Genomic DNA, 15159 nt, shown 5'->3' on the forward strand with positions numbered 1-15159 from the left:
AACTGGCCCCTGTGAGGTGAGCAACCTTGGAGGCCCAGAGGAGGACTGCCCTACTGAACCTAGGTAGCACCTAATAGGAACCCTGGCAGCCTCCCAGCAAACAATAAAGTAAACTAAAAGTAGGAATAAGAACCCCGAGGAAGCACCATAATCCAGCGGACCAGAAAGAGGCATGGCCACTGCGATTATGCAAGCACTGCAACCCAGTGCACCCCAACCAGTAACAACCACTAGGAGAGGGAAGATAACCCTGAGACCCAAGGGGTGTACTCACAAGCCACTTAAGGAAGGGGAGCTCTAAGCACGTGGAGCCCTTGGTACCACACTCCTGGCCACTGCACCAATGCACAGCAGGAACCACCGCCTGGGTGAAAAGCCTGTCAGGAACTGAGACCAGAGTAGACATCCACCCCGTTAAGCTTTAATCGACAAAACTAATGGTACGGTGGCCAGCTCAGTGGGCTGGGGCTCCCCTTCCCCCTTCTAGAGGGGGGGGGGGGGAGGGCAGACAGGGAAGGGGGCCCCGGCCTACTAGTTTTGTCGACTAATGGTCGACTCTCTGGTAGGGGGGAAAGTTGGCATGAACGAGTGGCTCGCGGTGTGAAGTATTGCTTGTTTGTTTGTTTGCCTTGGGGGGAGTTTCTAGCAATTGTTCGGTTTAAGGTTGCAGTTTTCCTACCAGTTGGAGTCTGTTTTTAGGCGCCAACCTTTCTTGGTGGCTAACCCCAGTTGATGGCAGACATGAAACTTTCATACAAGGGAGTTTCATAGGCCATTGCTCCCTGCACCTTTCTGAGGGGACCATGTTCTGGGTAATGGTCCCCGGTAGGCATGACAACTCCATATAACTGAAGACCCAGACTAATAATAGTTAATATCAGTCCAATAGCTCCACACAGAAAAGAAAAGAAATAGATGACAACATCTTCATTACGAACCAGGATGGATTGAACTGTTGCAATTCATTTCTTTTCTTATATGTATGTTGGGTTATTTATTTTCAGCCACATTATTGTGACATTCTCTGCATTGTCATGAAAATCTTACCAAAAAATACAAAAGTGGTAAAGTGTTAAAAAGTCGAAGTATTTGTAATATATATATAGCATTGGTATGCTTTGAACTTTCAGACACAAAACAACAACAACAAAATTGTGAGTTATTTCATAACAATAGAAAAGTAGTTACTAACAAGAGGCATCTCCAACTCAAACTGAGGATTCCCTGTCCCGTCTCCTGAAGGTTCTGCCTGTGCCATAATCTTGCCTCCCTGTGCAATGGTCAGTGGAGCTCCACTGTGGATTATGTGTCCCTCACTTGTCAGTATTCCTAGATGATCACTCTTCATGAATGACGATGCCTGTGATGTTATCACCATATCTTGTCCTTCTCTGGTTACTATGGAAGACTCGGAGACCGTTCCTAGCGTATCGCTCTTGCTGCTGCTGCTGCTCATCTTAGCCTCCGGAATATTTTGACCCTTCGTTTGAGGACATTTTTCAGTATTACCAGAGTTGGTAAATCTTGTTGCATTTTCATAGTCAAGTGTCTTCACTTGACTCTGGCCAGTAACTGTTCCTACATACTGCAGTTCCCCATCTTCTGCATACCCCATAGTAATTTCATCATAAGTATTGTTCAGAGGGTTATTCGTGATGTCTTCTACCACTTCAATTTTAACATTCTGGGTACTTCCTGAAGTTACAGAAGAGTTGATGATAGGGTCTTCTTGCTTTAAGCGTTTGAGGCGGCGCCATACAGTTGTTTTTGATACCTATAACAATGGGAAAACAACATTAGCTCCTGAACTACTAGCATATTTAAAAGTCAGGTGCACACTGAGTATTGAAAACTAACAACTGGAGTCACAAAAGTGTTAAGAAATTATAAATTTATTTAAGGTTTCACATGAGTCACTCAGCAATAGGATGAAAAATGGTTTACTGTGTACTGAGTGACTCATTGTGGGCTGTAAATTTGAATATTAAGATATTTGTTATTTTAATTAATATACTGTGGTGCATTTGCATTTATGCAGCTACCCTATGTGATACTGAGGTACCTGGTCATTTATAAAGCTACCTTAGACTATATGAAGGGTTCTATGTTGTGAAGAGCTCATGTCAAGAGCTAGTTGTGTGATACTAAAGTCACAAGGCCTTGTGTCACATAATTTCCCAGCATAGCAGAGAAAACTGCCTCTTCCATCTTACATTCGTTATTCACCACTCTACATACCTCATAATACAACCGGTATACTCAGTCGCAGACGAAAGTCTGGACACCACTACCAGTACACCCTCCACCCAGCCCGAGTGGAGGGTGTACTGGTTCAGTATCTAAGACCAAACAGAGGCTAGAAACTTCCCCGAAAGGGAGAGTGACAGGGAGCCTCCGGGGCTCTAGGAAGCCATCTAGGCAGGTGCAGACTTGCCGGTTCCTCGTTACATCTCTGAACTACCTGTTATGCCGCTGGTTCCTAGTTCCAAGCCTTGGTGACAAAGAATGTGATGTCACCATCAAAGGGGTATACATACCCATTCATCAGTCTCTCTCAGGTGCTCAGGCAATCAACTTTATGGCCTCAATGCGATGCTTGCCTCCAGCTGCTTCATGTACCGATTGAAATGGTCATGTAAATACTTTCAGTGTCACCCTTATTTTTGTGTTATGCAAGTTTGTACATGTACTTTTGTTGTTATTATTATTATTATTGCTTGTGTGTGTTAGCCAAGTGTGTGTCAAGTTAGGGGTTTTGTGTATTTTTCATGTTATTTGTTTAGTTTAATATTAGATTGTTATAATACTTGGCTTGAGTATGCCTTCACTCCTGTACAATTTTCACACTGCAAAGGCCAATGCAGTTTTTTCTTATTTTATATTAATGAGAAGTGTGTGTGCCACATTCCATTGGCCCGGTATAACCGCAGTACCGGTTTACATCCCAGCCTCTAATCAGGATCCTGCACTGCCAAACTTTGGATGCATTTTTTTAGTTTTTTTCTTTTAACCACATATGCAGCCATTAATTTACAATACAGTACAGTACTAACCAACATACATACATTCTCGTCTGTATTATATAGACAGGGCTGGAGCTCTGTTCTTCTGCAAATTGTGCAGTGGGTTACTAAGTACTCCACCACATGTGATTAAAATGCTTTTACAGTGCAAACCAACATTCATACATTTTTGTCAGTAATGTGTAGACAGGGTTATAGAGCTGCTACAATACATAATGAGTTATTAAGCATTAAACCACATGTGGTTATCGGAGTGCTTTTACAATGCTACCCCAACATACATACAATACAGGGGTACCTCGGTTTAAGAATTTAATTCGTTACTGGAGACGGTGCGTAACCTGAAAATTCGTAAACTGAAGCGAATTTCCCCATAAGAAATAATGGGAAATTAATGAATCCGTTCCTGACTCCCAAAAAACCAGCGTTGAATGTAACGAAACGCCATTTTCTGGGTGAGTCCCGGAGGCTCCCCGGAGCTATCCAGGCTGAATGGATATGTATAACTTTCTGGCATCAGTCAAAGTGCTAGGAGTTCTTGCCTACCGGGGACCACGAGCCAGAACCTGGCCCCCTCAGAGAGGCACGAGGAGCAATGGCCTATAGAAACCCCCATGTGGTTGGGAGCATTCTAGGTCTGCCATCGACCGGGATAGGCACCCAGAAAGGTAGGCGCCTCAAAACAAACCCCTATTCTGGTGAAAATATTGCTACTGAAAGCCGAACGAGTGGACTGAACTCCCAAAACAAAATGATCAAACTAGCATGACGTCATCACGTCGCCGCACCACTGTCTGCGCAACCCCCCCCTCCCCGAGAGGGGGAAGGAGGAGCCCCAGACCCTCCACGCCGGTGATCCAACTGGCAGTTCTTAGGCTGGATGTCAAAATACGCAAAAAATGCCGCCGACCGGAGGGAGGGAGGGATGCCGAGGAGCCTCCGGGACTTGCACAGAAAATGACTCCGGGACTCATCCAGCGTTTCATTACATTCAACGCTGGTTTTCTGGGGGGAGCCCCATCGGCTCCCCGGAGCTACCTCACCACAGATAAGGAAAACAGGGCAGGAACTGGGAGGCAGATGCCATGCGCCCTAAATCTAAAAACCCAAGACTACAGACAAAACAAAAACCAAAACGAGAAGAGAATAGACCACCCAGGCCAACTACCAGGACGGCACCAGAACCAAGAGCAGGCCAGAGGGAAACAACGCCCAGGACAGCAAGTGGAATGGAGCAGAAGGAACCGCAACACTGAATGCAAGCAGGAGCGGCTCCGCCAGCACCACCCAATATGAGGTGACAGAACACGATCCCAGACGCGGTCCCGGAACAACCCCGAAGGGAAGACAAGCCAACCTTTTCAAAGACCGAAGGACCCTTCACAGTGATAGGAAAACCGGAAAGACCACCAGGAAAACCACACACCACCCCCGAGACGAAACATGCAGGTGGGAGACCAATAACGAACCCACCAGTGCCGACACAAACGACAAGAAACTAACGCCATGATCGAAAGCGCAAAACGCAAATCGAAACACAACACATTTTTTTTTTCGAACAGTATCACGACGTAAGAGCGAAAAGGGTAAGGAAAAGGGGGTGAAACACACCCCCAGGACCGACGGGATCGACAAACCCGAAGGAACACGGAACCGAACCCAGGGAGGGGTATACCCGAAAACAACAGGAACACAGAGGGAAGGAACAACCCCACTCTGAGAAACTGCCAGCCCCTCACCAAAGGTACAAAGACCCAAGAGGGGCAAACGGGGCCGCGGCCTCCCATGCAACCCCTCCTTAACCCCTGGAACCTCGACGGCATGACCCAGGGCCGAGCCGCATCCCCAAAGCCCCTGCTTGACAAGGAAAAGCCAGGGCAGCCATACAAACACTAATGAAGGGAGCCCACTGGTCAGACCCATACGGCATGGCTGGAGGAACTGATTCGAATGCCTCCGCCGCCACCGCGGAAGAGGAAAACCCCTGAGACCGCCCGAGTTTCAACCCAACCAGACCCCGCCCCAACCCCGAAACCCGCCTATGGTTCGGAGCAGGAAGCAAGGGCGGAAGTGTGTAGAACAAAAGGGGAAGGACAAGAAGCGGAAGGAGCCAGAGTCAAAGCGACCCCCACCCCCAAGTCCGGACCCCAACCACCAAAACGGGGCAGCCTCGGGGCATCCGGGGCCGCAAACAACCAAGAGCGTTGCAGCAACCTATACCCCAGCAAGCAACGCCACAGCTGCCTGCACCCGATTATCATGACCAGTGGCCTGGGTGAAGGAGTGTGTGTACTGACAACAATCGTTGGAAGACTCCGGGTCACAAGAAACAAAGACCCAACAGGCAGCATGGCAGAGGCACAACAGGCTTGTATCAACACATAAAGCAGGCCACAAGAATGAGGGAAGGAGATGTACCATCAGTACTGGATCTAGTATTCACCAGGAAAGAAGAAGAGATATTTGACATCCAGTACCTTCCTCCCATGGGAAAGAGTGATCACATCCTGTTAGACATTGATTATGCTTTAAGATATCATCTAGAAGAAAATGGGGACATTGAAACAGTTGATAAACTCGATTTAAGGAGAGGTCACTATGGGGAACTTCAAAATTTTTTTAATGAGTGTAATTGGTCAGACTTGTTGCTAGGCAGGAAAGTAAATGAAATGTATGCCAAATTTTTAAAAATATACGAGGAAGGCACACAAACATTCATACCAAAACAGAGATGCAGGGTCAGAAAACAGGATTGGTTCAACAGAAATTGTGAGATGGCCAGAGACCAAAAGACACAAAAATGGAATCAGTATAGGAAGAGGCCAAACCCCCAAATATACCAGCGATACAAAGATGCGAGAAACAACTATACGGCAGTGAGGAGAGAGTCAGAAAGAAATTTTGAAAAAGGGATAGCGGATAAATGTAAAACAGAACCGGGCCTATTCTACAAATTTATAAACAACAAATTGCAGATAAAGGATAATATCCAGAGGTTGAAAATGGGAAACAGATTCACAGAAAATGAAAAGGAAATGTGTGAAACATTAAATGAAAAGTTCCAAAGTGTGTTTGTACAAAATGAAATCTTCAGAGAACCAGACACAATAAGAATTCCAGAGAACAACATAGAGCGGATAGAGGTGTCTAGAGATGAAGTGGAAAATATGCTAAAGGAGCTCAGTAAGAACAAAGCAGCTGGCCCAGATGGCGTTTCACCATGGGTTCTGAGAGAATGTGCATCTGAGCTCAGCATTCCACTTCACCTGATCTTTCAGGCATCCCTGTGTACAGGAATCATAGCAGACGTGTGGAAACAGGCTAACATAGTTCCAATCTACAAAAGTGGCAGCAGGGAAGACCCCCTCAATTATAGACCTGTATCATTGACAAGTGTAATAGTGAAAGTATTGGAAAAATTAATCAAAACTAAATGGGTAGAACAGCTGGAGAGAAATGATATAATATCAGACAGACAGTATGGTTTTCGATCTGGAAGATCCTGTGTATCGAATTTACTCAGTTTCTATGATCGAGCCACAGAGATATTACAGGAAAGAGATGGTTGGGTTGACTGCATCTATCTGGACCTAAAAAAGGCTTTCGATAGAGTTCCACATAAGCGGTTGTTCTGGAAACTGGAAAATATTGGAGGGGTGACAGGTAAGCTTCTAACATGGATGAAAAATTTTCTGACTGACAGAAAAATGAGGGCAGTAATCAGAGGCAATGTATCGGACTGGAGAAATGTCACAAGTGGAGTACCACAGGGTTCAGTTCTTGCACCAGTGATGTTTATTGTATACATAAATGATCTACCAGTAGGTATACAAAATTATATGAACATGTTTGCTGATGATGCTAAGATAATAGGAAGGATAAGAAACTTAGATGATTTTCATGCCCTTCAAGATGACCTGGACAAAATAAGTATATGGAGCACCACTTGGCAAATGGAATTTAATGTTAATAAATGCCATGTTATGGAATGTGGAATAGGAGAACATAGACCCCACACAACCTATATATTATGTGAGAAATCTTTAAAGAATTCTGATAAAGAAAGAGATCTAGGGGTGGTTCTAGATAGAAAACTATCACCTGAGGACCACATAAAGAATATTGTGCGAGGAGCCTATGCCACGCTTTCTAACTTCAGAATTGCTTTTAATTTACAATTAATTAGTTAATTTAGTTAATAAGTTAATTAGTTACAATTAATTAATTACAATTAATTAATTACAATTAAAATACAAGGTAATTACAACCGGTGAGTGTCACCCTGAGACAAGGGGACAGATCAACCGTCAAACTCGCAGGACGCGAGAGGGACTCCGGGGACACCTATAGGACCACGGAGCCTCCGTGGGGTTTCCCAGGGCCCTTAGCCGTCGGTACACGCTAAGGGAAGCCCAGGCAGGGTACCGCGAACCGGCCCCCAAATCTACCAACAAACTGCTAAAGCTGAAACCCCCCGGGACGTATCCACGCACGGGAGCCAAGTGGGGAGTACTGCCAACAGAAGAATTTGAATGAAAATCGCCTAGAACAGGAATGGGGATCATAAAGGCAGACCCCCCACCAGGCAAAAACAAAAACAAAAGAAAACCCCCCGCAAGAGGACAACGTACCCAGGCGGAACAGAGCTGGCTGCTGTTAATGGTGAAAACTAGCTGTGCAGTACCCCGCGCCCCTACCAGTGACGAAAACTACCACCTACTCAGAGACAAACCAAGGCAACAAAACCCCAGCCGACTCCAAGGGCGGCCCAGTACTGAGCAGTAAAGGACACAGCGGAGGTAGAACCCAAGGTGACTTGTGGAAGGTGGCCCCAAACCCCAAGGGCAGTACTTACAGGGCACCTAGGGAAGATAGCCCAAGGCGCATGCAGCCCGAGTACTGTGAAATCTTACTCCTGGCTCACACCCCACCGGTAGAGACAGTCCACACCACAAGGCACAGAACTGAAAAAAAAAAAATGGAGCCAGAGGCACTCGACCAGCCAGTAATTCCATCAGCCAAGAACTGCCAGTTAGATCGCCGGCGTGGAGGGTCTGGGGCTCCACCTTCCCCCTCTCGGGGAGGGAGGGGAGGTTGCGCAGACGGTGGTGCGGCGACGTGATGACGTCATGCTAGTTTGATAATTTTGTTTGGGGAGTTCTGTCCACTCGTTCGGCTTTCGATAGCAATATTTTCACCAGAATAGGGGGTTTGTTTTAGGGTGCCTACCTTTCTGGGTGCCTGTCCCGGTCGATGGCAGACAGAATGCTGCCAACCACAAGGGGGTTTCTATAAGCCATTGATCCTCGTGCCTCTTTGAGGGGGCCAGGTTCTGGCTCATGGTCCCCGGTAGGCAAGAACTAGCACTTTGACTGATGCCAGAAAGTTATACATATCCATTCAGTTTGGATAGCTCCGGAGAGCCGATGGGGCTCCCCCCAGAAAACTTCACTTCAAAGTAAATTTTATACCTAATTCACCCAAATCTTCACTACAAAAGTATGTTCAAGTTATTACTTAACCTTGTTGATGACTCTTGTTGGCGTATGGAAGATGGTGAGGAGTGGGGAGGAGGAGAGGTGTTACTGTTTGGAAGAGGAGTCCCCTTTCATTATACTGGAACATCAAGCAGTGAAGATTTCTCTGGAGTGCACACACTGGCATGTTTTGCCTGCATACCACTAGATCCTGGTTGTGGCTCACTGCTTCATTTTCTTACTTTTCTCACTTTTCTCACAAGGAAATGTTCCATTGAAGATTGTTTTTCCCTTCTTTGCAACACTTGTCTGTAGTGAGGCATCACATTGTCATTAAAAAGATCAATGCAACGGCCTACTACAGCTTTATCTGGGTGATTCTTTTCAGCAAAACTTTGCAGTCCTTCCCATACTGCACACATTTTCTTAATTAATGAGGAAGGGACATTCTCTACTGCCTCCTCTTCCTCCCCTGAAGGGGAGGAAGTAGCTAGTTCAACAACACGAGTACCATTTTCTTGCTTACGAATGATCTCTTGTTTTTCCTCTATAGTCATTCTCACATGTGATTTCTTGCCATTGGCTTTCATTCTTCTATATATACACTATCTACTCAATTTAACGGCCTATATGGGGCTGTACCCTGGTCGTTATTTCCGAAGTTAAGTCGGGTCGGGTAATTTTTCAAGTAACATTCAGGTAGAATATATTTTATACTGTATAACTAAAATTAAATAAAGTTCATTGTGTAATTGCGTTCCAATTTAGTGCCACGCCGACGATTAAGCCAGTTGTTGGCTGCTGCATGGATGATGTGTGAACACGGTCTGATCAAGTCCAGATGGGTGGGAAAAAATTGGTTCATTCCTTTGTATTGCAAAATATTTCATGTATCAGTGATTGTTAATATTTTCTCAATAAAATTTTAGAGATGTGTTTTGTTTTATCCTGAACAGTGCAGGTAATGAATTTTTAATGTTATGACACAGGCTGTGGCGGCCAGGCCATACAATGGCGATCGAGCCTTGTCACTAAGAGCTAGCCAAGACGAAATATTTTGAGCTCACCTTTTCTCTGCTAATGATAGAATATACATTTGCAGAGATTAATATGTAGCTTTTGTTGAAAAAACTATGTTGTAATACTATAATAAAATTGGTAAATTGACTTACTTTTAATGAAGCTGAAGATTACGAAGCTGTGAAGATTACGTCATCCTCTGCAGCGTTTGTTTTATATTGTTCAGTACTATATACAGGGTGCATACAGTATGAACACTTATTTTCAGGCATTCACTTCACACAACAGCTAGCCTTACTACTAATTCACACTAGTTCTAATTCTAATTCACAATTGAAAATTATTTCTACTGTATAGTATCTTTTTGTCAAGGCTTAAATACAGTAATCATTAAAACTTACAATACTGTACTCTATCAACACTTTTTACACTAATTTATATGCCTTTCAATCATATTTTATATCGTTAGTGGAGGCTACACGACTTTTGAGGGGAATTCAGCATCGGCGGATGCAGCATAGCTTGCAGAGCATTCGTTGCTGGCGGAGGCTGCACGACTTGTTGATGGGAATTCAGCATCGGCGGGTGCAGCATAGCTTGCAAAGCATCCATTGCCGATGGAGGCTGCACGACTTGTTGATGGGAATTCAGCATCGGAAGGTGCAGCATGGCTTGTAGAGCATTCGTTGCCAGCGGATGCTGCATGACTTGTTGAATTCCCAGTGGGTGCTTTCACAAACCGTTGAAATCATGAATTTATCTATTTTTGTTTGAATCTGATTTTCTCTGGCTAATATTCTGAGACATTGCTCTCAGTCGCGTGAGTTCACAGTAAAGAATGCATTCACACGGCCAGGTGCAGTACATTCTAGGTCCGTGGGGAAAAAAATACCTATTGCCTATACTATAAAAGGTATTTAATAAGAAAACAAAGAATTTTGCTTAATAATAATTGTTTTAAAATATTTTATTAATAATAATTTAGAATTTTCTTCATAAAACTGAATCATTTTAAAAGAAAGTTAAGATTTAATATATGACTCTGGATGATCGAGGTTGGTGGCCTGGTCGCTATGTGAGGGGCTGCCGATGCCAAAACAAACACCCCATACTGACCGTCGGTAATATCGACCACCAGACCGGTATACCAGGCTCCTGATACCGATCTCCCAAACCAGTCGTTATTACCGGTTTGTTAAAGTTAGTTAAAGTTATTAGTTAAACCGGTTGGCAGATCGGTATAAAAGAGGTAGTTAAATTGAGTGGATACTGTAACAACTTTTATGCTCAAATGGTCAAAAAACCAGCGTTGAATGTAATGAAACGCCATTTTCTGGGTGAGTCCCGGAGGCTCCCCGGAGCTATCCCAGGCTGATATGCTAATGTCAGACTTTGGCATCAGTCATGTGTATGGAGTTCTTAGGCCTACCGGGGACCACGGCCAGAACCGGGCCCCCTCAGAGAGGCAAGGGGAGCAATGGCCTATAGAAGCCCCCGTGTAGTTGGAAGCATTCTATGTCTGCCATCGACCGGAACAGGCACCCAGAAAGGTAAGCGCCCCAAAACAAACCCCTATTCTGGTTAAAATTGTTACCTAAAACCGAACTAGTGGATAGAACTCCCCAACCGAAAACAAGCAAACTAGTGTGACGTCACACACTGCCGCGCCGCTGTCTGCGCAGCTCCCCCCTCCCCGGGAGGGGGAAGGGGGAGCCCCAGACCCCCCGCGCCGGCTACCCACACCTCAGTTCTTGAGGCAGGATGTCAAAAACGCGAAAAAACCGCCGACCGGAGGGAGGGAGGGATGCCGGGGAGCCTCCGGGACTCACCCAGAAAATGGCGTTTCATTACATTCAACGCTGGTTTTCTGGGGGGAGCCCCGTCGGCTCCCCGGAGCTAACTACCCACAGACAGAAAAAGAGGGACTTACCCGGGAGGCGGTCGTCGCTCACCCCTCAACTCGAAGCCGAGACAACTGGCTGCAACCGCCGACCCAAAGCAACACAGGCCCGACGAGGCCCAGGGACATTCACAAGGTAACGAGCAGCCAGGACCCTGTTCGACCGCCAAAATCCCCGCACCCGAATATCAGACCAAGACATATTCCCAAAGACGGCAGCAAGAGCCGCGAACTTACGAACGTCATGGGCACGGGGATAGACCGCAGGCTGGCTGGACCTAATAACCCTGCGGACGACGGGAGAGACCCGAACCCGCGAACAGGGAAGAAGGGAAACCGGATCAACCCACAGCGTGTCCCCGGACACAGAAGCTGTGGCGCGCAAATAACGGCGAAGCGCCGCAACCGGACACAAAACATGATGCACCCCCGGCCTGACCAACCAAGCATCAACCACCCATGGACCCCTCCGGAACGCAGCAGTCTCATTCCTCGCCAGAAAAGAAGGAGACGGCTGCAAACGAACAAAACTATCACCACGACCAAAAGAGCAGAAACCCCTGCGCCGGAGGAGAGCATGAAGCTCCCCTACCCGACCCCCAGAGGCCAAAGCCAACAAGAAAAGTGCCTTGGAAAAACAATCCTGGACCGAAGGGGCCACAACGAAACGAGGAGATGAAAGGAAAGCGAGCACTCTGTCCAAAGACCAGGACGGCTCAGGCGACCCAAGAGCAGGCCGGAGGTGAAACAATGCACGAGACAGCTTGCGAAACGGCGCAGACGTAACATCGATACCGAAAGCAAGCTGAAGCGGCTCCGCCAGCGCCGCACGATACGAAGCGACAGTGTTAGGCATAAGATGACGGTCCTGAAACAACCACGAGAGGAAGGACAAGACCACCCGAACAGACAAGGAGCTAAGACGACGAAGACGCAAAAAGAAACGGAAGGACCGCCAGGAAACTTCATACTGCCGCCGAGAAGAAGCCCTCAGGTGGGACACCAACAAGGAGGCCACCTGATCACCATAGAGATGATGATAGACTCGAGTCAAAAAAACCATACGCGAAGACTCGAGGAGAAGATCGAACCAGCTACGTGACGTACCGGCCCGATCTGCTGAAAGAGGCGGAGCCGCGGGAAAACCCTCGGGTTCGGACACCGAGCAACCAGCGCCTGAAACCAAGGCTGGGCCGGCCACCAAGGGGCCAGAAGGACAACTCTCCCCCGGTAAGTCTCTAAGCGAGTCAGGACCTGGAGCAACAGCAGAACCGGGGGAAAGAGGTACAGGAACCCCCACCTCGACCAATCGAGCCGAAAGGCATCGACCCCGACGGCCTCGCAATCGGGGAAGGGCGCCGTATAAACTGGAAGACGCCGCGACCACGCCGACGCGAAGAGGTCCACCTCGGGGCGCCCGAACGTCTGGCAAAGCCAACGGAAGGACTCGTCGTCGACCGTCCACTCCGTGGAGAGGGGAACGAAGCGAGACAGGGCGTCGGCCAAGACGTTGGACACGCCCCGTACGTGAACCGCCAGGAGAGCCAAACCCCGAGAACTCAGCAGACGAGTCACCCGAAGCGACCAACCCCAAAGAGACAAGGACCGCATCGAACCCCCGCGGTTCAGGCAATGAACCACCGGAGAGCAGTCCGAATGGAGCCGAATCGTCGATCCGCGGGCCACCCGAATCCTCCCCAGAGCAAACCACACTGCCGCGAACTCCCGCATCGTACTGTGAGCTCGACGGAAGGACGGATCCCAACGCCCCTGGCCGGCCTGGTGAGCACTGGTCACAAAACCCCAGCCGAGAGATGACGCATCCGTGTACACATCGAGCGAGGGCTCGGGTAGGGGCCAAGGCACTGAACCCCGAAAAACCCGAAGAGGAAGCCGGTGACGCAGCAACCAACGCAAGTCCCCCGGGGGTCGAACTCTGCGATCGCGAGAGAGGCGGAAGGGGGAACCCCGAAGGAACCAGAACAGCCGTCGAAGCCAAACCCGACCCGGCGGGTAGACCACCATCGCGAAGTTCAGGCTCCCGCACAGCCCCTCGAGCAACTGCCGGGTGACCCGAGGGCCCTCCAGAAACAGACGAAGGCGGGACCGCAGCCGCAGGAGAGACTCCGGAGGGAGAGACAAGGAGGCGGTTCGAGAGTCCCACACGAGACCCAGCCAAGTCCGAACCTGAGAGGGAACCAGATGGGACTTCCTCCAGTTCACCAAGAACCCGAACCCGGCGAGCTGGGAAAGAACCAAATCCCTGGCTAGCAAGCAAGCTGACTGGCTGGGAGCCCAAACCAGCCAGTCGTCGAGGTAGGCCAACACCCGAACACCTAGGAGACGCAAACGAGCCACCACAACCCGTGTAAGGCGTGTGAACACGCGAGGTGCCAGGTCCAACCCGAACGGGAGACAACGAAAGCGGTAACTCAGACGCCCCACAACAAAACCGAGCCAGTCCCTGAACCGCGGATGAATCGGGACATGCCAATAAGCGTCCCGGAGGTCCAGGGACACCATCCAAGCTCCCGGCTCCAAGAGGAGCCGAACCTGAGACAGCGTAGTCATCCGAAAGGAGGGGCAATGAACCCAGGGGTTCAGACGGGACAAGTCCAGAATGAACCGCAGGTCCGCGCAGTCCCGTTTCGGAACCGGAAACAGACGGGAAACCCATCTGAGGGACGACGTCGTTTCGACGACGCCCAAGCGTACCCACTCCAAGACGACTCGACAGAGCGCAGGGGAAGAAGCCTGCCCTGCCAGCCCCGACCCCCCAAAGGGGGGAGGGGCCACCCAACGCCACCGCAGGCCGCGAGACACGACCCGAAAGGCCCACGAATCGTGGGACCAGGCGCGGGCGAACAGCGCAAGCCGCCCCCCCATCGCCCCGTCAAAGGGGCAAACCGCGAAAGGGCCGGCGACCCTTACGAGACCCAGAACCCCGCACAGCGCGAACACCGCGCCGACCAGACGAGGGAGGGTCCGCCCAAACCCCAAACCTGACACCAGAGGCCTACCACGACGAGAGGAACCCCGAGCCCTGGCACGACCTTTCCGGGAAGACCCACCCCGGGACCCCCGGAAAACCAACAAGTCCGACATCGGACGACAAGCCGCCGACGCAGCCTGAATAAACTGCGCCACAGCCGACTCCCCAAACAGGAGAGGACAAAAAGGTGAAGAACGCCTAAGAGCCAGAGCCCAAGCAGATTCCACGGAGGAACCCAGCACCGCCTGCCGACACGCGAGACGGGAAGCATAGAACAGGGAAACCGCATCCCGCAAAATCGGCGTGAACAGCTTCAACAAGGCAGCCGACGAACACGCAGCCGAGGACAAGGTGCCGGACCCCGGGACTGACCCAAGCGTCCCCACATCCTCCACGAGCCAATCCGAAGACAGCTCCAGGAGGGAAAAGAACCGCAAGGCCGAACACAAAAGGCCCCGAGCGTGCAAGTCCTCCGCCACGAGCGCCGCCGAAAGGGAGGGAACCTGCACATGGAGCTGAATAACGCCCACATCGCGGGGAAGGGCAGGGGCAAACAAGCACTCATTCAGGTACTCAAGTTCACCCCCCCAGGAAAACCTGAAGCACCGTGGAAGCTTCCCGCCACTCCAGCGTGCGGGAACGACAGAAAGAATGCCAGGAATCCAGACCAAACAAGGGGCAGTCTGCTAGCCAGGACGACTCCGGAACCTCGTAACGGAGCCAGAAAGGGAACGAAGTCCCAAACCT

General features: G+C 49.2%; 1 protein-coding gene across 1 annotated transcript in view; it reads right to left on the bottom strand.

The window, feature by feature from the left end:
• LOC123758018 (uncharacterized) overlaps positions 1 to 15159 on the bottom strand; it is a 163003-nt gene that overhangs the window by 25888 nt on the left and 121956 nt on the right. Inside the window, exon 13 of the mRNA XM_069338897.1 lies at positions 1193 to 1774. Coding sequence (XP_069194998.1) covers positions 1193 to 1774 — 582 coding nt within the window. The remainder of the gene's footprint in view (positions 1 to 1192; positions 1775 to 15159) is intronic.

The sequence above is a fragment of the Procambarus clarkii genome, chromosome 40 (genome assembly GCF_040958095.1).
Source record: "Procambarus clarkii isolate CNS0578487 chromosome 40, FALCON_Pclarkii_2.0, whole genome shotgun sequence".
In the NCBI taxonomy this organism is placed as follows: Eukaryota; Metazoa; Arthropoda; class Malacostraca; order Decapoda; family Cambaridae; genus Procambarus; species Procambarus clarkii.